The 21,892-nt window shown below is 45.2% G+C and overlaps 1 protein-coding gene across 2 annotated transcripts in view; it reads left to right on the forward strand.

The window, feature by feature from the left end:
* GALNT17 (polypeptide N-acetylgalactosaminyltransferase 17) overlaps nt 1-21,892 on the forward strand; it is a 420,712-nt gene that overhangs the window by 395,162 nt on the left and 3,658 nt on the right. For both annotated transcript variants that reach the window (XM_080940615.1, XM_080940616.1), the window contains 2 exons: nt 1,038-1,175; nt 5,547-5,642. In XM_080940615.1, coding sequence (XP_080796741.1) covers nt 1,038-1,175; nt 5,547-5,642 — 234 coding nt within the window. The remainder of the gene's footprint in view (nt 1-1,037; nt 1,176-5,546; nt 5,643-21,892) is intronic.

Raw genomic sequence — 21,892 nt, forward strand, 5'->3', positions numbered from 1 at the left:
GGGGATGTAGCTTACCTGGTGAAGTATCTGCCTAGAACACACAAAGCCCAGGTCCTTTCCTCCAGATCACATGAACCAGGTGTGATAAAAAACATACATATAATCCCAGCACTCAAGAAATAGAGACAGGAGGATCAGGGGTTCAAGGCCATCTTCGGACTGGAGAGATAGTTCAGGGGTTAAGAGCACTGACTGCTCTTCCAGAGGTCCTGAGTTCAATTCCCAGCATCCACATGGTGGCTCACAACCATCTGTAAAGGGATCTGATGCCCTCTTCTGGTGTGTCTGAAGACAGCTACAGTGTACTTGTATACATAAAATAAATCAATCTAAGAGAGAGGGAGGGGAGAGAGAGAGAGAGAGAGAGAGAGAGAGAGAGAGAGAGAGAGAGAGAGAGAGAGAGAAAAGAAAGAAAGAAGGAAAAAAAGAAAGAAAGAAGGAAAAAAGAAAGATAGATTGCAAAAAACCATTAAGGTCATCCTTAGTTGTAAATTGTGTTCAAGGCTGGTCTGGGCTACACAAGACCCTATGTAATGGTTGGTCTTAAATGTCAACTTGACACAATCTGGAAAGAGAGTCATAATGAGGAATTGTTGACCTGTAGGTATGTCTGTGGAGGTTGTCTTGATTGCTAGTCGAGGAGGAAAGACCCACCCTGGATGTGGGCATCACCATTCCGTGGGCCGTGTAGGAGTGCAGAAAACCAGCTGAGCACAGGCAATGGATGTGTTCACTTTCTTGCCTCTGTACGTGTGAAGTGACTGACTGCTTTAGTCCTTGCTTTGGCTTTCCCACCATAATGGGTGGTGGCATGGAGTAGTTAACTGGATACACCCTTTCCTCCTCCAAGTGACTTTTGCTCAAGGTGTTTTATCACAGCAACAAAGATGACACTTAAGGACTTCTCAAACAAACAGAAACCCCAAAGCATTACAGGCTCCAAATCCCCTAGATGCCCTTCCTAAAAGTCACTCCACCTGCACAAGGCTCTGGCCAGAGGCCCATGCCACCAACACCCTTTGTCTCTCTACTTGCAGAATCCTGGCATCGATATTGGTGACGTCTCAGAAAGAAAAGCATTAAGGAAAAGTTTGAAGTGTAAGAATTTCCAGTGGTACCTGGACCATGTTTACCCGGAAATGAGAAGATACAACAACACTATTGCATACGGGGAGGTAAGATCGACCACACTTGAGAGATGCCGGGGGCCTTCCTCCCTTCCACCCCTTAGTGATTCTTGGAGGTACAAGGTTCTCTCACTAGCAAAGGTGTGAAGGCAGGGATAGGACCGTGGCTTTGTTATCTGCCCAAGCAATGACAGTTTTGAGATGCTTTGACACTGGGGGCCTCTGGGCCATGAGAGTGAAGATGCTGAGCAGGAACTCCCTGGGTCATAAGAAGAGCCAGGGAACTTAGGATATGACTCAGTGGTAGAGCTCTTGCTTAGCATACTCCGATCTCTCTCTCTCTCTCTCTCTCTCTCTCTCTCTCTCTCTCTCTCTCTCTCTCTCTCTCACACACACACACACACACACACACACACACACACACACACGAGGTGGGGGATGTGGGGAGAGAAGGAGTGGTGGGCAGAAGGAGAGGGCAGTGGTGAGATGCATACCTGTAATCCCAGCTATAGGGACACTGAGGCAGGATTTTCATGGGTTACATGGTGAGCCAGGACAATCTAGATGATATCGCATGACTCCTCTGTCTCCAAAAAATAAAAAAAAAAAAACAAAAAAAAGAAAGGTTGGGGTGATGCCATAGCTTCTACTGCTCATTGTGGGTTGTAGAAAACTAGTGATATGAGGGAGGGAGGGAGGGAGAGAGAGAGGAGAGAGAGAGAGAGAGAGAGAGAGAGAGAGAGAGAGAGAGAGAGAGAGAGAGAGAGAGAGAGAGAATTCTCAGATTTCCTATAGTGAGGCAATCACATTTTCTAAAACGTTAAAGTGGCTTGGCATGGTGGAACATGTCTTTAATCCCAGAACTGGAGGCCTAGATGGGAGAATGAGGAGTTCAAGGCCATCATCAGCTACATAATGAGTCTGAAGCTAGCCTGAGCTACACAATGTCACAATAAACAAACTCAACAACAAAAATGGCCTTTGAACTAATCTGCTAGACTCTCATTCTAGTACATGTTGCCCACCATGTGGTTCCTCGTAGCTTCCACTTCTTAGTGATTAAGAACGAGAGAAATCCAAGTGGCTACTCTGTGGTGATGCTGGGCGGAACGATGAGCCATGGTATGCCTATAGGTCAGTAGGTGATGTGTGGCAGCCATTGGTAATGCTGACCAACTGCCTTCTCCTCTCTAAAATACAAGGACGTTCATTACTGAAGGGTCAGATGTGAAGGAGAAATCAGAAAGTGGGCAGGGCTCGTCTAATTGTGTGCATTGCTTAGCTCTTTGTAAAAGGCGCCAGGGTTAGAGAGGATGTGTGGGGCCCCTAATGCTCCATCCCCTGCACAGCATAAAGCTGGCATTGTGGTGCATGTCTGTAATCAGTTTGAGGTTATCCTCAGCTGCAGAGTAAGATGAAGGCTATCCTGGGCTACATGAGATCCTGTCTCAAAACCTCTTCCCAAAACAAAATGAAGATATAAGTCATAGAGCCCTGGAGATAAATCTGGTCCCTAAAGGGAGATAGGCTGTCTAGGGTTGAAAATGCAGTAGGAGGAACAGAGGAGAAAACACAATGGATCTGAGCTCATGAAGAAATATAACCCACACTCAGAATGTGGAAATGTTCTGACAAACTAGAAATTTATACATCACAAATCTTACAGATGAACAGTAATTTATGTGTAGTGAGCCCTACAATTCAATTTAAATAAAATAATTGATTTAAGTAACAAAATAAAATGGGCCAGATGTCTTAATTATTCTCCCTAGTGCTGTAAAGAGAGACCATGAACAAGACAACTTAGAAAGTCAAGCATCTGCCAGGCGGTGGGGGCCCAGGCCTTTAATCCCAGCACTGGGGAGGCAGAGGCAGGCGGATCTCTAATCTCTAGGACAGCATGGTCTACAGAATGAGTTTTAAACAGCCAGGGGTATGCAGAGAAACCCTGTCTTGTAAAACATAACAAAGGAAAAGAGGGAGGGAAGAGAAGGGGGAGGAAAACCTAACTGGATTGGCTGTTCTGTTTCCCCCGTGACACTGGGCTGCTGTCACAGGAGAAAATGCAAGTCGCCCGTGGCCCGTGGCATACCTATAAACAGCTTGGGTGCAGTTTGGGATTTTTGTTAAGAATTTGTTTTCATTACTTTGGGTGAGGGGTATGGGTGTGGCCAAGTGAGTAAAGATGCCCTATACCCAGAGAGAGCCAGATACCCAGAAATTGTAGTTACAGAAGGTTCGGTGCTAGAAATCAAGCCAGGTCCTTTGTAAAAAGCAGTGCTGAGCCACCTCTACGGGCCCTGGCAGGGTTCTCAGAGATGCCAGCTTTACAATATCTTGACAATTTCACAGCCAGGGCTCCTGAGTATAGTAGCAGAGCTTGTCCCTGCACCACACCAGGGGCAGCTAGTCCCGCCCAACACCTTGTAAACCGGGCTATTGGATTGGCCTTGGCAAAACCTAGACATCATAGTTTGATGCCTTTATCTATGGAGAACAAAGTTGCCCTTCTTTTGTAAATAAAACCAGCCCGTAAAGGGTGTAGACAGCGTAGGTGGAAACAAAACCTCCTGTCTTCTGTTTGGTAAATTTATCATATGGTATTGTAGTTCAGACAGTCTTTTCATTAAAGCAAACAAATTCACTTGGTAAACAAAATGTTTTATTTAGATTCTCTTAATCTTATTTTATTTTAGAGGGACAGGGTGTCACAGAGCAAAGACAAGCTGTCCAGAAAGTCACTGTTCTGGTCTTGAACCAATGGTAATCCCCCTGCCTCGGACTTTTGAGTGTCGACATTGTACATATAAGTGATTGCCTGTAGTTTAGACTTGTGTGGTACTCAGGCCAGAGGCCAATCTTGGGTGTCAGTCTTCAGATTCTGTACACACACACACACACACACACACACACACACACACACACACACACGGAGAAGGGGATGTGGAGGGGAAGACCGAGAGACAGAGAGAATGAGAATATTTCTTATTGGCCTGGAAGTGGGCTAGGCTGGCTGGGCAGCGAACCCCAGAGTCTCTGCTTTCTCGGGGCTAGGGTTACAAGCATGAGCCGTCATGCTTAGCTTTTTATGTGGACCCTGGGGTTCAAACGCAAGTCCTTGGGTTTATAAGGCAAGTGCCTTGCCTGAGCCATCTCCCCAGCCTAGGCCTGTGGAACTTCCGGAAACTTCTGCTGCACGTTGTTGGTTTGATTGTTTGTTTTAATTATTTTTATTTTTATTTTTTATTTTGTTGTTTTTCATGCGGTCTACCATGATCTAAGAGGCTGATTTTAAGTTCCTAGAGTTAATTAAAACCAGCATTGGGGTCCATTTATGATTTGCTTGTAAAGCTGCCCTGGCCCTTATCCCATCCCCAACCCCACTGAGATCCATGTGAACCGAAGTGCTCCATCTACATTTTCTTTTAAGGCTGGTTGGTAAAGTGGTTGCCTGAGTTCGGCCCCCAGAACTCATGGAAACAAGCAAGAATAAAAACAGGGTATGGGTGGGGCATACTTCAAATCCTAGCAGCACTGGGAAGGCCGAGATAGGAAGATCCCTGATTCTAGATGGTCTAGCCTACTTGGTGAGCTCCAGGTTAGTGAGAAACCCTGTCTCAATAAACATCACCTGATGCTATCCTCTGCTGTCCACAGGGATGTGCATATACATATGCACCTTTGCATACATAAACAGCACAGGAGCGATGTCCCCTGATGGCTTCCTTGTAAAGATTTATGTACTTTTATGTGTATGGGTGTTTTGTTTCTCTTGCATGTGTGCCCATACACTCTGTGCATGCAGTACTTGAGGAGGCCAGAAGAGGGCAGCACAGACCCCCAACTGGATTTTTGTCATCTGCCATGTGGGTGCTGGCAACCAACACACTGAGTCTCTGAAAGAATAACAATCTGATGCTCCATCTCTCCAGCCCCTATCTCCTTAAAAAAGATTTTTTTATTATTTATGTATGTGTATGTGTATTTGTCTGTGTGAGAATGGGTGTGTGCACGCAAGAATAGTTGATTGTATAGACCAGAAGAGGGTATCAGATCCCATGGGCTGGAGTCAGAAGTGGTTGTGAGCCATAACACTTGAGTCTTGGGAACTGAACACAGGTCATCACAGCTAATGCTCTTAACCACTAAGCTATTATCCCAGTTCCCTAACATGTTCTTTTTTTCTACCAGTCATGGAAGAGGGTGAGAAATGGAGGTCCAGCTTTCTAAGAAACAGGGCCTCCACCCAAGGTACCCACTCTAAGGTTTTGTCCTTCGTGCTCAGATTCGAGGATCCTTTTTTGGAAAGGATTGTGTGAGCACTCTCTATTAAAATCACAGCCAAGGGATGTGCGGTGGCTGGGGAGCTGCGTCTCTCCTAGATGGCTTCTGAAGGGTGTGTTTCATCTCTTCCTACAGCTTCGTAATAATAAGGCCAAGGATGTCTGCCTGGACCAGGGGCCACTGGAAAACCACACGGCAATACTGTACCCATGCCACGGTTGGGGACCACAGGTAGGAACACGTATCTCACCAGGAAGGGGGGAAAAGCAACAGTTTCCGTTGCTCGTTGTTCCAAATCCCTCCCACCCCCCACCCCCCCAACCTTGTATGTTTTTCTGGTTGTGTCACTAGAGAAGGCAGTTTGCTGTGAGGTATTAATATTGGCGGTAAGCTTGAATCGCCAAAGAGACAACCCTCTGGGGATGTCTGTGAGGGAATTTCTAAAATGGATTAGTTTGGGTTGAAAGACACACACACACACACACACACACACACACACACACGCACACATACACGGGCTGGGGTCAGTAAAAAGGAGACAGTGAGCTGAGTCCCAGCATCCATCTCTCTCTGCTTCCTGACTGTGGATGTGGTGTGACCAGCTGCCTCACAACCCTGCTGCCATGCCCTCCCCACCAAGATGGGCTGCACCCTCAAATTTGAGCTACAATAAACTGGTCCTTCCCTCCCCCTTCCTTCCCTTCTTTGTTCCATTGCTTTTGTCAAATATTCTGCACAGCAGTAATAAAAGTAAATAATAGAGTCACATTTACACAAATGTCAAGAGGGACACTGTGTATACCACATATTGAAAAGAAAATTAGGATAAGCGTCAGAGTCATTTACTCCCAGACAGAGATGTACTGCATTGTGTCATTCTAACCAAAAATACCTACCTACAATCATGAAGAAACAACAGAGACCCTTTAAAAAAATATGTGTGTGTAGGTAGGAGCACCATGGGCATGCAGTACCCAGGGAGGCCAGAAAAGGGCACACATCCCTTCGAGTTGGGTTACAAGCAATTTTTACTTGCATAACATGGGTGCTTGGAATTAAACCTGGGTCTGCTGCAAGAGTAGCAAGCACTCTTGCCTATTGTCTCACTGAGGGTTTCTGTTGCTACAATGAAACACAGTGACCAAACAAGCAAGTTGGGGACAAAGGGGGGTCATTCAGCTTATGCTTCCATATCACTGCTCATCACCAAAGGAAGTCAGGACAGGAACTCACACAGGGCAGGAACCTGGAGGCAGGAGCTGATTCGGAGGCCTATGGAGGGGTGCTGCTTACTGGCTTGCTCAGCCTGCTTTCTTAGAGAACCCAGGACCACAACCCAGGGATGGCACCACCCACAATGGGTGGGCCCTCCCTCATTGATCACGGATTGAGAAAATGCCTCACAGCTGGATCTCACAGAGGTGTTTCTTCACCTGAGGTTCCTTTCTCTCTGATGACTCTGGCTTGTGTCAAACCCACACCAAGCCAGCCAGTACACCTACTAAGTCCCACAGAGACCCTTCAGAGAAACCAACTGGTATGTCCACCCTGAAAGCCTACCCCCCATCATTTTGGTGGTTAAATGCCAGTGCAAGAACAGAACCCTCACCAAGAAAGAAGAAAAATGTTTTCATACTGTCAGGGAATGCAAGGCAGCTTGAGAGAGGACAAAAATGGTTAGCCAGTAAGAGCAGAGTCTGAAGAAAAGAACCTCCCTTGACAAGGGAGTAAGCTCTCTCTGTCTCTGTCTCTCTCTGTGTGTGTCCTATGGGCTTAGCAGAAGTTCCCTATGACAGGGAGGAAATATATACCCCAAACATCATTAGACAGATTTGCCATTCACAGACATTGTAAATATTCTGTCAGCCAGCAATCAGGAAAGGCAAGTCACAAACAGCATTTACCTTCCCTTCTTGAAGACCTAGGCAGCCAATGCTAACCTGATATTAGTTTCTTTTCTCACTGCTGTGACAAAAACCTGACAAGAAGCAATGTAAAAGTGCTAGAGGGATGGACAGGACAGTCCCTGGGGCTTTCTAGTCGGCCAGTCTAGCCAAGTCTAGAGTTCCAGGGTTAAAGAAACCCCGTCTCAAAAGACAAGGAGAAAACGATGCAGGAAAAAGCCGGATGATAACCTAACCTACTGGGTGAAATCCTGGCCAGTAATACCCTGTCTCAAAAATAAGGTGAACAGCACCTGAGAAATGACACCCCAAGTTAACCTCTGGCAGCCACAGGCATACCACACAAACACACACACACACCTCATGTGCACACACATATAGAAAAGAGCATTCAGTAGAACACTTAGCTAGCATGCTGAAAGACCTGTCTGATACACAGTACTATAAAAATACAACTTTAACTAAAAAGAAGGCCTAAGTCGACTCAGACATGGCGGTGTATACCTGTAATCCCAGCAGTTGGGAAACTTGGGAGCTTGAGGCCAGCCTGGTGAGCTACATAAGAAGAGCTTATAGACAATCTAACAAAAGCAAGCAGGCAAACAAACAAAACCAAAAGCTGATGAGATGCCGTGGTAGTTAAGTGCACATTTTGCTTTGGTTCTCAGCATCCATGAGTAGCAGCTCACAACTCTGTCAAGGATCTGTCACCCTCTTCAGGGACCCATGGAAAACTGCATTCACATGTGCATACATCCCACTGCCCCACAGACAATAAATACAATAAATATTCACAAAGAAAAGACTACATCCAGGTGGAAATAAAAACCCACAGACTCCCTGCCTCCTTTAGTAGGAGATGGGTACCACATTCCTTTTCCGGAGGAAGCTGACTGATACCCACAGCACCAGAGCACCTGTCAGGTAATAACTAGAATACATCTTCCATCTCCCCCACCAGTGGACGGAAAGTCCCTGCCATTTACTTGATGGCAGAATAGCACACAGGCTACTCATGGCTGTCACCACCCTCGATCCGAGGGTGAACTTCTCCCAACAGCACTGGCTGCTTTCTCTGAAATGGCATGAAAGCGAGTCTAACAGTGTGTGTTCTCCAGCCGCCAGCCAGGCTGTGCCTTTCCTTCCCAGTGCTGTTCCTTCTGATGGAGGAGTCCCCTCGCCCCACCAGGCACGTTGGCATCTTTTTAAATTGCTCCATAAATACCATGGGCAGAGGCTGAATCCTGCTTCCAGACCCAGGCAACTCCCTAAAGAAAAGATGGGTGTTACACGGCCATTGTTAGCTTAATTAATGGACTCTGAGTTGTAATTTATTATCGAGCAGCAATTAAACAGAGATAAAATAGGCACCGTGGAGGATAATTTCCTGTCTTGCAGCATGTGTTTATCAACAAGATGGAAGTAGTTCCTGGCCACTCAGAGTGTCTGCTACAAGTTCATTAACGGTCTTGCTTTTGTCTGATTAATAATTTAAAGAATTAGACAAAGATCCACTTTTTTCTTGAGCCTAAGGTTTTTATAAGATTTGAAAAAATTTGTGTGTGTGTGTGTGTGTGTGTGTGTGTGTTTGTGTATGTATGTGTGTGGCTGCCAGAGGTTAACTTTGGGTGTTATTTCTCAGGTGCTATTCACCTTATTTTAGAGACAGGGTGTTACTGGCCAGGATTTCACCCAGTAGGCTAGGATTCTTGGAATCCACATAGAAAAGAGAATGGCCTCTGTGGGTTGTGCTCCTGACCCCTGCATCTGAGCACAGGTGTATGCATGTGCACACACACACACAATGTATAAATATAAATAAATAAATAAATAAATAAATAAATAAATAAATAAATAAATAAATGGGGGCTCTAATGGGGCACACTTTTGGGTTTAATTGAGGAGGGGAATCCTACAAGGATGTGGGTAGCATTAACCCATAGGCTGGAGTCCCAGAGTGAATAAAAGAGGGAAAAAGCCAGTCAAGATGCTTCTCTTAGCAAACGGTTTGCCTTGCAACTATGAGGACTTGACTTTGATCCACAGGCCCTAGTAAAAAGTCTGTAACCCTAGTGAGGGCAGGATTGGGACTGAAGCAGACAGACAGATGGATCCCTGGGCTGGCCAGCCAGACTAGTCTCTATGTGGTGACCTAGGCTAGTCTACTTGGTAAGCTCCAGGCCAGTGAGAGACCTTCTCTCAATAAACATAATGGCACATCCTGGGGAATGACACCTACAGTTTTCCTCTGTTTTCCATACATACATATATGTACACGTATACAAATTCCCACAATCCTCACACTAAGGATGAAGGGAAGGGGGAGGATTGGGGGACCAGCTGAGCACTGGTATTTGCCCTTTCTTTTCCCAGACTCACAAAGATGTAAGCAAACCCTCTCACATTCCCACAGCCCGCTCTGCCACTGTGCTGTCTTCTTCCGGATAGACGGTACTCTTGAACTGAGAGCCAAAGTTAGCCCTTCTTCCCTTACAATGTTAGAAGATATTTTACCACAAGGACAAGATGAGTAAATAAAATATCATCTGACCAGAAGAAAGTGCACCCCCAACCCCACGAACAGAGCTAGACGAGTGGGAACTGGTTGTTTTCTCTCTCATGCAAAACTTGCTTTTGGGATGCTGACCTCTTTCATCAGTGGGCTGTGGTTAATGAAGGGACTCATAATTGCTCAAAATGCCAAGAATAAGTATAGAGAGCTCTATATTGACCTCCCTCGTGCAGACGTGGAGGAGGCTGGGGAAGATGGCTGCTTGGGGTGGAAGAAACAGAAGGAAGGGGCTGGGGGGATGTTCCAGCTGTTCTGTAAAACAGGAGGACTTGAGTTTGAATCCCAGAACCCACATTAAAAAAATTTTGACTGTTAAGTGGCTCACTGTGTATACATACATGTATATGTGTGTATGTATATGTGTATGCATGTATATCCAGGTATAATGATGCACACTTGTAATCCCAGTGCTGGGGAGGTGGAGATAGAAGGATCCCCAGGTCTCAATATCGATTCCAAGAATCGAACTCAAGTCCCAAGGCTTGGCAGCAATCACCTTCACCAGTTGAGCCCTCTTGCCAGCCCTTTAAGCATTTCTTAATCCAACTGAGTTGATGATAGGACTTCACCATGCTCAGGGCCAGGTATACCATTGTCCCCTCTGCCTGTGTGTATTCCTCTCACTCTCCCTTGTCTTGGTTAATCTATCACCAGAGAATTGTTTTTTCTCGCCCTAGTTAAATGTAATCTGATGTCGGCCTCCCTCTCCCATGGCTACATCTCTGAAGCGATGCATCACATAAATGCCTTGTCATTATGATGCATTGTGCCAATAAGGTACTCAGACCCCAATGAAGTGACATGGCCCAGTGAGGAATTAGCTTGGGGGAGGCAAAAGCAGATGCAAATGACAGTCAGGAGGCTGCCATCCAAACACCTTCCTGTGAGTGCTGAGGGGAGGAGAGGCGAGCTCCCAAGAAAAGATGTGTATGACTAGAAATTAGCCTTGTGACTCTAGGGATATGCCTCTACTATTCAGTGGATGTCCCCTTTGCGGAGGATGTGACCACTTTATGCTTGTTTCACTTTTAAAGATTTATGTTTATGTTCCTTGTGTATGTGGGGTCTACGCGTGCAAGTGCAGATGCCTTTGGGGGCCAGAAGAGGGTGTCAGATCCCCTGAGGCAGACTGGCAGTTGTGAGCTACCTGACATGAATGCTGGGAAGCAAGCTCAGGTCCTTGGGTCCCCTACAAAAACAACCACTGAACCGTATGCCCAGCCCTATTCTATCATCATCACCATCATCATCTTATTTACGTCCCAGCCGCTGCACCCTCCTCCTGCCCCCATTCTCCATTAAGAGCTCCTTTGTGTGAGTGGTTCTTGTGCCTTTGAATACTGGTCATTACTTTGGGAGCTCTGACTCCTGGGTCCAAGTGCCTTGGAGCCCCGGTGAGCATCTTTCACAGGGACCCCAGTGAGGGGCACGGTTATACACTTGTGGCTTGATGACACAGTCTGGGCTTCATGGGACCCCTGTTCTCTTCCTGTTTGTGCTTCACCATCTCTTCCCTACTTCCAATCCCCAACGCCCATCTTCAGTTTACCTTTTTTTTTGACATAAGGCATCACCAAGTTGCCCAGGCTGGCCTTGAAATCACTCATTATGGCCTCGGCTTATCTCACACTTGCCGTTTACCTGCCTCAGAGTCCTGAGTTGGTCGGACCCCAGGCCTGTGTCACCGAGACCATACAGGTGCAAGGATAATTTTCAAAGACTTTGCTCTTTTGAAATGGAAAGGATCTGAGTTCACAGTAAGTCAGGGTGGGTCCTGAAATGGTTGATGCTGCTCATTGGAGCCAATGGGTTCCCACCAGAGGAGGTCTAAGAAAGATGAGGGCGGTGGCCACCTGTAATCCCAGCACCCTGGACACAAAGATGGAGACCCTCCAGGGCAACGGTAGCCAAATCAGTGAGCTCTGGGTTCAAGTCAGAGACCCTGCTTAGTAAACAGAGTGGAGAGCAACTGAGGGAGACTTGCACTGTTAACCTCTGGCCTCTATAAACATGCACACATAGATATACCCACACACATGCAAACACACAAACACCCATACACATGAAAAATGAAGACCAGAGACACCCAATAGGGATTTAAAAAAGTAGAAGTAGAGATGAAGAAGAGAGAAAGCTTGCAGGAGCACTCTAGGGGCAGACTCACAATGCTCAGCCAGCCCACATGCCCAGCCTACAGCACCCCATGAGAGAGAATCATTGTCCCACAGGGCCGGTGAAGAACATCAGCTCTCGGATAGGGGACTTTGGGGCACAGCAAGCTTAGTGAGTCCAAGTGCTGGGAACATTCTAGGGCCAGGAAAGCATACTAAACACACAAAACCACACTAACATCTATGAAGATAATAAATTTAAACTACATTAAAATGAACAGGTCTGGTGAAACAGGAACAAGGCTCTGGTTCTCCGATGGTGTGTGCACTGTTGCTTTTATGCTAATTCTGTATGTAAATGGGGGTCAGTGTGGAAGATTCTTATGCACTGCTAGCCTGTCCCTTCCTTTGCCCGGTTTCTGTAACCACAGGCTTTTCTACCTGGCCTCTTTGTTCCCTGATATAACAACTCTGAGACTTCTTATATATGAAATAGTGGCTGGGCCAGTAACTTTGTCTCATTTCTGGTGACTCATAATCCCAATATCCCGTTTAAACTAATTAAGGTCTTGCCACGTGGTTAACTACCTTTCCTTGGGTTCATAAGCCTTGTCTCCATCAGCATTAGGGGTGAATCCCCTCTGCACCCGACTCTATTCCAGAGTTCCTCTCTCTCTCTCTACATCCTGCCTTTTAGCCCTACCTCAGCTTCACTGGCCATAGGCTCTGTATTGACAGGTGATGCCTCCACACAGTACATAAGAGATTCTCTCCTCAGGTTCCCTATGTACACAGAACATCTCAGGACAGGCTGCGGGATCTCTCAACAGTCAAGCATGTCCTTGCTGCCAGTCCCTAGCACCCATTTGCTTATAACCCCAGCTCCAGGAGATCCGACACTCTACTTTGGCCTCTACAGATGCATGTAGACACACACATGGGTTAAATGTAAGATAAGTCTTCAGAAAAAAACCAAACAGGGCAGGAGAGAAACTTTTCTGTATTCAGAATAGTCACAATCATAAGAAGCCATTCTTATGTGTCTCCACTGAGTACGAAACTAAGACATCAACTGAAGAAGCAGGTTGGAATCATCAAACACACCCCGTCTCCTGAACAGAAGGCAGACAAACTCCGTCCTTCACCGAGCCTGGCTTTCCATGCTGACTGTGCCCGATTTTAAAGTGACGAGAGAGCCCCTTAATAGTAAAGGCTTTGCGAGCCATGTTTTTATTGGCGATTTAATGGATTTTTCAATGCGTCCCAGAGTCATTTCGCAATTATTGTCAGGTTTTTGTTTATCTGGCTGTAACCTGAATATTCCAATTCTCCCTCAAGGCTGTTAAATCTGGGTTAATAGTCGTGAGTCTCTCTTAGATCATCTCAACTAGAAAATGCTTTTCTCGTCTAAATGAGAGTTAATGGTATGTGGTGGGCAGAGGTTGTATTTTTCCTCGTGCACTAGGGTTGTGAATAATAGGGTTCATTTCTTCTCTTGGACCCAACAGGCAAATCTAGAGTGACCCTACACCATTTAAAAATATTTAGCCAGCACCGGCTCTTTGTAATACACTTTTCTTGGTCCTCGTGGCTTTTAAAAATGGGTGGAGTGCTGTTAGCCTAAAAATCACCATGGCTGGGGAGATGATGTGGTCAGTAAAGTGCTTGGCATGCAAGGACAGGGACCCATGTTCCATCCCCAGAACACATGCAAAAAGCCAAGTATGGTGGTTCATTGCTTCAGCACTATCAAAGTGAACACAGGGAGACCCCTGGGGCTCACTGGCCAGTCACTGCCTCCTTAATGAGTTCTGAGAAAGTGAGGATCCAGTCTCAAAAGGTAAGGTGCAAAGCCCCTGAGGACTGATGCCCCAGGTTGACATCTGGTACACACACACACACACACACACACACACACACATACATGTACACCTACACACAAATGTGCACCCACATGAACACATGCATGTTCAGACCATATCTGGTCATGTTTGCAGCTAGACTAGAAAAATGAGCAAGCAAGGAGTGGGAAAATGGCTTACAGTATCTGCCAAATTAAGAGAGGGACGCAGAGACCAGAGGAATTGAGAAAAGGTGAATGGGGCAGATTTCAGTGAGGTAGGAAAGGCCATCTAAACCAAATAGAAATAAGGACCCAGGCAAGGGGCAGGAGACTAGGAGAGTGGGAGGTAGTGGTATATACTCTGTGGTTATGGGAGAGATGCTGTGCAACAGAGTCTCAGGAGATGACTATAAAGCTGATAGAGACCCAGGCACATGCTGGGTGTGAGGCGGCCCTGGGTGTGGTCAGCAATCACCTGGTCTTCAGAAAGCAAGAAAATATACAGAGCCCATAGTTTAGTGTGACCATGAAATCTCAGGTGGCTGACTTTGGCAACTCTGCACAAATGGTAAAGATTACGACAGAGTGATAGATGCAAAAAAAAGCAAGAATAACCAAGCTGGCTCAGCAAGTGAAGGTGGTTACACCAAATTTGAAAACCTGGTACAACTTCTAAAAATATATATATACCTATATCTGTCTGTCTGTCTATCTATTTCAGAAATTGAAAATGCAATTTTAGAATTAATTTGAAATCATAGGAGATGCAGCATAGGTCAATGAGTGTTGATTGCAATGAATTAAACCAAAAACATACACTCCAGTTCTAAAACCCACTCCACAGCTGCAGAAATCCCACTCTGTGCACTAGAGAGGGGAGCCAGAGGGTTAAGGAGCTTGCTATGCAAAAGTGAGGTCCAGAGTTCTGATCCCACATATGGGCATGGTGACACATCTGTAATTCCAGCCTCAGAAATCAGAGACTAGGGAGTCATTAAAACAGGCAAGCTATCAAGACTAGCTGCATCTAGTTTTGACTGACAGACTCTGCCTCAGTGATTAAGATGAACTGCAATTAAGGAAGAGTCCTAGAATTGACATTCATCTTCCATGTGGGCAGATATCTGCAGGCATACCCTACACTTACAAAAACATTCCTACACATACATCACACATGCACACATGGGGGGAGGGGAGAGGGAGGGGGGTACAATATAATACTGAAATAAAAGGACCCAGAGATCAGTAGAAAAGCATTGAAAGCCCCTAAATAAATCGTCCCATTTACAGCCAACTGATTTTTGACAAGGGTGACATGAGAGTCTTTTCAACAAATGATGCTGAGACAACTAGATACCCACATGAAAAAGGGTGGATTTGGACACATCCCTTAGATCATCTAGAAAAAGAGCTCAAAATGGATCAAAGACACAACTAAATTTAAGAGCAAAGACCATGAAAGTCAGAAAACGCAGGGAGGGAGGATGTTCCTGACCTTAGCACTGGCAATGATGGTTTCTTAGATACATCAAAAGTGCCAACAAACAAAGAGAAAAACCAGATCATTATCAAAATTAAAGATGCTTTGTGCTTCAAAGGACACTGTCAATGCTGTGAAACACTGTTCAGTGTTAAGCCACCATCTGAGAAGGCTTCAGTGTCCAGATGTGTACAGAATTTTTCATATATCACAGAAGGGGGAGAGGGGAGAAGGAGAGGGTGAGAAACAAAGAAAAATGGGAGGGAGGGGGAGGGAGAGATGAAGGGGGAAAGAAAAGGAATGAAGAAGAGAGAGGACTGAAAAATGGTTCAGTGAATAAAAGTGTTTGCTACCAAGTCAGCTTAATTGTATTCAATTCCAGTATCCACATATGGTAGGAGAGAACTTACTCCTCCAAACTGTCCTTTACACACACACACACACACACACACACACACACACACACACACACACACTCAACTCATTTTTTAAAACAGGCAAAGGTCCTAGATGATTATGTTCTCAAAGAAGGCATGAAACATCCAGTATGCTGCTTAACACCATTAATTATCAGAGAAGTGCACATCAAAACCACAGTGGCCAATTCTCACTCTATAGGATGGCTAAAATAAAAACCAGAGCAGGAAATCACAAGGTTTGGCCAGAATACAGCAACTTTGTATCCCAGTTTGTTATGGCGAGTGTAAACTGGTGTGGTTGCTTTGGAAGATAATTTGACAGTTACTGAGGGAGTCACACACAGAGGTACCATAGGACTGCAAATGAGCAGTTCCAACAGGAGGCATGCACCTGAGAAAAGTGAAAGCTCTGTGACTTATGTCTTACTGGGGAGACGTGAGCAGACTCTACTCACCCCAGACAGGGCTCTGACAACAGATCAAAGAAACACTTGCACCCAAGCTTAGCTCAGTGAAGCAGTGAGTCTTTGGGGGTTACTTATAATCACAGATGGGTGGATATTTGCAAGAGCAAAGTTGACGCTTGTTTAACGATGCATGAAATTTCACTGCACAACTTACAGGCAGCTCTGCAGGTTAGAGTCCTCTTTCTCCATTATCTGTTACTGTTCATATGATTCCCCTACTTGTTAGAAAATCTCATAAGTTTCAGGAACTTCCTGGAACTTTTGGTTTTATTTACTTCCTTCATCTTAAGGAGCCTCTCCTAGAAGGAAGGGGTATTCTCAATTTGGAGGAAATTGCTGCATGACATACACACATAGGCACACACACAGGTACATGCACGCACGAGCGCGCACACACACACACACACACACACACACACACACAGGCTGACTTTCCATGGAAGTGTAATTCACCAGAAACATGGAAACAGCCCACATGCCATTAGGTAGTAAATAAAAGCAAAGGACTGTTGTTTAATCACACTAGGAGAAAGAAGGACCAAAGCATATGAACCCACATGCATCCAAAACAAGAGAGGAGATGAGTAGTTTCTGGGACAATTAGAGAAGAGGGGTAGAAAGAGATTAAGTCACACAGACGATGTGGCTTGGAAAGTTGAAGCCAGAACACTCTGGAGGTGGACAGACGTCTGAGCGGGAGAATATTTGGATCAGTGCTTTAGAGGCAGGGGTCCAGAACATGAGGAATGTGGAAGAAAAAAAGAGAAGGCACAGTTGGCAGACTTCACCAAGATAGCTCCTGACCCAGAGTCGGAATAAAACAGAAGAATTTGTCTGAGAGCAGGCCCTGGGTTCACTACCCCCTTGTGTCAAAAGAGTGGGCATGAGATCTGTTGGTCTGACAGCATCAGTTACTTTCCTCATCTCTGTCACATAAATACCAGACATTAACACATGAATAGAGGAGGATCTATTCTGACTCAAGGTTTCAGAGGGCCCTGGGCCGCCATAGGGCAACTGTAATTGACGAACTCACCTACTAGCAGAGGGCATTTGTGAAGAGCGTCCAGTTCACGGCTGACTCTGACCAAGCATGAGATAGGAAACAGCCAGGGATAACAGAGCTGCAAACATGTCCCCCACTGACCTACTTAAAAGGGCCAGTATCAGCACAAGATACCCCAAGATTACATTCTCGACACACAGGAGATTTATTTGTCCCAGAGGGACAAAGGGTAGGGAATAAGAAAAAAAGACAGGAGATATAGGATGAAGGAGAAGAGAAAAGGGGCAGGGGAGAAGGGAACAGGATATTTGCCCTAAAGGGACAAAGGACTGCCTTTGAATAGACAGGAGACAGACTTGTCCCTTAGGCAAATGGCAGTTTATAAAGGTAAAAGGGGAAATCCAATGTTAGGATGAGGTATTTAATTTTAATTGCACAAGTTAATTAGAGTAGCCAAAGGGGAGCTTTTGATTACTAGACTTTAATTTTTTGAAACTTGGGCCTTGGTGGTCAGCCTCAGGACGAAGTAGCCAAATAAGAAAACAGTCCTTAGTGGCTAGCTTTAAGACTATAATCTACAAAAATAAAAAATAAAAAAAAATAAAAAAGAAAGTAGAAGCCTCAGTCCTTCTTAGAAAACAAAAACAAAAACAAAACAGCAACAACAAGTGTATAGCACCCACTCAGAGTGTGGTACACCTAGACCTTAAATCATAAATAACTCAAGAGCTAAGAAGATAGCCTTGTGGAAATTTTTGGTATCTAAAAATTATTATGTTTAACCTATACACACCAAGGAAACTTTGAATATTTCCATGTTATGTTTTGTTTACATGTACTTTATGCTTATGGTAACTAGTAAGAATTCAATGCATACTATCAAACCTTTAAAAAAATCAAGTACTGACAGAAATATATTCATAGAATTTTATGCCAAAATGCTTTTTAAAATCTGTACATGTATCTCTCTTTTTTAAAAATAAAGTTGTAAGAAAAACGAAGACTATAATCTAATGGCTTTTAGCAAAAGAAATGCCATGCTTGGCTACTAGACCCCCTCCACTACTTGCTTCCTTTCACAATGCCCTATTTCCTAAAGGCTAATAGCCTCCATAAATAGTGTCACCAATGGGGGACCAAAAATGCAACACGTGAGCCTGTGAGAATCATTTCACTCAATCCACAACATCCACCATCTTTCAGACCACAGGGACCTTCATTAAAGAATCTGGGTACTGGCCCATAAACCCAGCAGACTTTCTTTACATAGATGTGAAAATCCCACCAAGAGCTCATCTATCCTACTTAGCTGCCATGATAGTTTGAATAGGAACGGCCCCCACAGAATCATGTGTTTGAAGACTTGGCTCTTGGGGAGTGGCACTAGTAAGAGGTGTGGCCTTGTTGGAGTGTGTCACCATGGAGGTGGGCTTTGAAGTCTCCTATGCTCAAGCCAGGTCTAGTGTGGTAGTCATTCTGCTTGCTGCCTGCAGATCAAAATGTAGAACTCTCAGCTCCTTCTCTAGCACCAGGTCTGCCTGCATGCCTCCATGCTTCCATGACAATAATGTAATCCAGTCCCACTTAATCATTTTTCCCTTATAAGAGTTACCATGATCATGGTGTCTCTTCACAGCAATAAAACCCTAAGACAGCTGCCAACTTGACACAGCCTAGAGTCACCTGAGGATGGAGTCTTAATTGAGAAATTGCACATGTTACATTGGATATGTCTGTGGGAGACTGCTAATGAACATAAGAGAGCCAAGCCTACTGTGGGTGACACCATTCCCTGGGCAGATGAGCACGAACCAGTAAACAATCCAGTAAGCAGCACTTTTCTGTGGTTTCTCCTTCAAGTTCTTGCTTGTGTCTCTCCCCGACTCTCCTCACGGATGGACTGTGACCTGAAGTGTAAGACGAAATAAACTGTCTTCCCTGAAGTTGCTTCTGGTCGGGTTTTTTAATCACTGCAGTGGAAACAAAACTACAATACTACCCCTCCTTACCTGCCCACTCTGGTGCCCATATAGCTGGGGCTGGTATCTGATTTTTGCTAGTTTTAGCATGAAAGGCCTCATGGTTTTCATGCCCTAACAGACTTCAGAACAGAACCTCTAACTCCAAACAGCATTAAGCTCTGCTCTCTAAACATCTGGGTCACAGACATGCTCAGTTAATTAATGTTCTTAGCACCGCTCATTTGCCTGCTGGATAATAGATTGATTCATAATTTCAATAAGCAGCTGTGTATATCTTTCCCTGGAACATAAAGGCAGCCTGCTGTCATTCATCAATTTGCATTTGGGTGAATTGAAACACACTCAAGGCAGCGTTGTTTAGAGAGGGGAAGAGGGAGGCTTCTGGGTTTCTTACCACTTTACCTCAAACAATTACTCTGATTTGGAACTAATTTGAGATGGAGCACACATTCATGGAGTCTCTCTCAAGGACGCTTAATAAGCTCACTATCACTTGTTCAAGGGGAGCAGGAAGGTCCCATTTGGGAGATCAGAGCCAAGGGTTTCTAAGTACCTTTCACCAAGAGAAGAGAAGCCCTCCAGAAAAATCTTATCGCCAGAGGAGTCACTTGTGTTTCTGAGCCGTCTTCTCGCGTAGTGGTTCCTTTGCTCACCACTGCAACAAAAACACCCCACGACAAAACTCAAGGAAGGAACGGCTTCCTGGGGTCACAGCCTAAGGTACAGTCATGGTGGCAAAGGTCCCATGGCATAATGGCGGCTTGTTTCATGGACTCCCTCCGTAGTCAGTCAGCAGAGAGAAGGGAGAGCTAGTGTTCAGCCCACTCTCCTTTATAACAAGTCCAGAATCCCAGGCTGAAAAAAGTGCCACCCATATTTAGGGTGGGTCTTTTCACATCAGTTAACTCCCAGAAAGCCCTGATGTGTTTTCTGGGAACATGTTCAGAGGTTTTTTGTTATCCTAGATGGTTCAAGACCCTGTCAATCACCATTGGTGATTGACAGTAGTCATTGTATTCTGTTTTTTTCTTGGTTGATTCCTAAGCAGTATTTCCCAGGCTCTCTGGAAGATTTGAGGATTTTTCCCAACAGTCCACAGACACAACTCTTCTGTTTAGCTGCTGAGCCAAAGGAGCCTGACGTTTGTGTGCCTATTATGTGCCAGGAAGACATCCAGATGCCCTCATGCCTCAGTTTCTTCACCTATAGCATGGGAGACCAACCCCTCCACATAGAATCCTTTGGGGGGGGAATATTTCACATCCAGACCACAGTGTGAGCCCAGATCACCAAACCATTTAGCTGACTCAGCCAATCATCAGCAATAATAAGTGTACATTTTGTTATGCAGCACTTACTGACTATTACAAAGATGCTGTTCCTGTGATGGACACTGTCTTGGGAAAAATGTCAAGCCACACTATCTCTGGATCAACTAGCAAGTACCACATACATAGCCACGATAGAATCTATTGTCGCAGGGTTGTGAAATTACATTATTTATTCCTTATACAGTAGTTATAATGTAAAGTATACCTTAAATATGTAACTAATATAACTAGTTGCTCAGACGGCTCTATTATCTGGACCAGTACCATGCCTTAGATAGAAAGTGTCTGCTGAAAATGAGTGTATGGTGAAGGCTTCGACCTCTAATCTATGGAACCGCTGAGAGGTAACTGGACGAGAGCTCCAAGCTAATCAACTATTTGATCCGTTAATGGAACCTTGGGTTTGTGACATTGTGGGGAAGTGGTTTGAATTATGTCATCTTAGTTGGAGTTTCATTATTGTGAAGGTACATATGACCAAGGCAACTCTTATAAAGAGCAGCATTTAGTTGGGGCTGGCTTACAGTTCCAGAGGTTCAGTCCATTATCATCATGGTGGGAGCATGGCAGCCTGCAGGCAGACATGGTGCTGGAGACAGAGCTGATAGTTCTACATCTTGATCCAAAGGTAGCAGAAGAAGTCTGTGTACCACACTGAGCATAGCTTGAGCTTATATATGAGATGTCGAAGCTCACCTCTGCAGTGACACACTTATTCCAACAAGGCCACATGTCCTAATATTACCACTTCCTATGGGCCGAGCAAACAAACACACTACCAGGGTTATTGCTATTTGAACCACAATAGATGTGGTGCCTCACTGGAAGGAGTAGGTCATGTGTGATTGTAGGATCGTATTCCCGGTCACCTCTCTGCTTCTTGGCTTTTCTGGCCATCATGATGTGAGAGGCTTTGCCCTGCTCCCATGCTACTCTCCACACAGAGAACATCCCAGAAACAACAAAGCCAATTGCTTCTGAACCAAAATCTGTGAAGCCGTAAGCCAAGGGAATCTCTCCTCCATTAAACATTGGGTTCAGTGTCTCCGACAGCTGGCATGGCAGCTGGCTTTGTCTGGACTCATAAGGCACCCTCTGTAAGTTCAAGGCCTGGCTGAGTTATGGAGACAGTTCAAGGGCAGCTTAGAGAGATCCTGCCTCCAAGTCAAACCTGAAAAGAGGGCAGATGGTGTAGCTCAACAGTGGAGTGCTTGCCCTCGCATGCGTGAGGGCCTGGATTTTATCTCCAATACAGGAAGGAAGGTGGTAAGGGAAGGGGAGGAAGAATGGAAGTAAGGGAGAAAGAAGGAAAAGAAAAAGGAAGGAAGGGAAATGGAAAGGAAAGGAAAAGGAAAGTAGGAAGATG

This window comes from Micromys minutus (assembly GCF_963924665.1).
Source record: "Micromys minutus genome assembly, chromosome: 29".
In the NCBI taxonomy this organism is placed as follows: domain Eukaryota; kingdom Metazoa; phylum Chordata; class Mammalia; order Rodentia; family Muridae; genus Micromys; species Micromys minutus.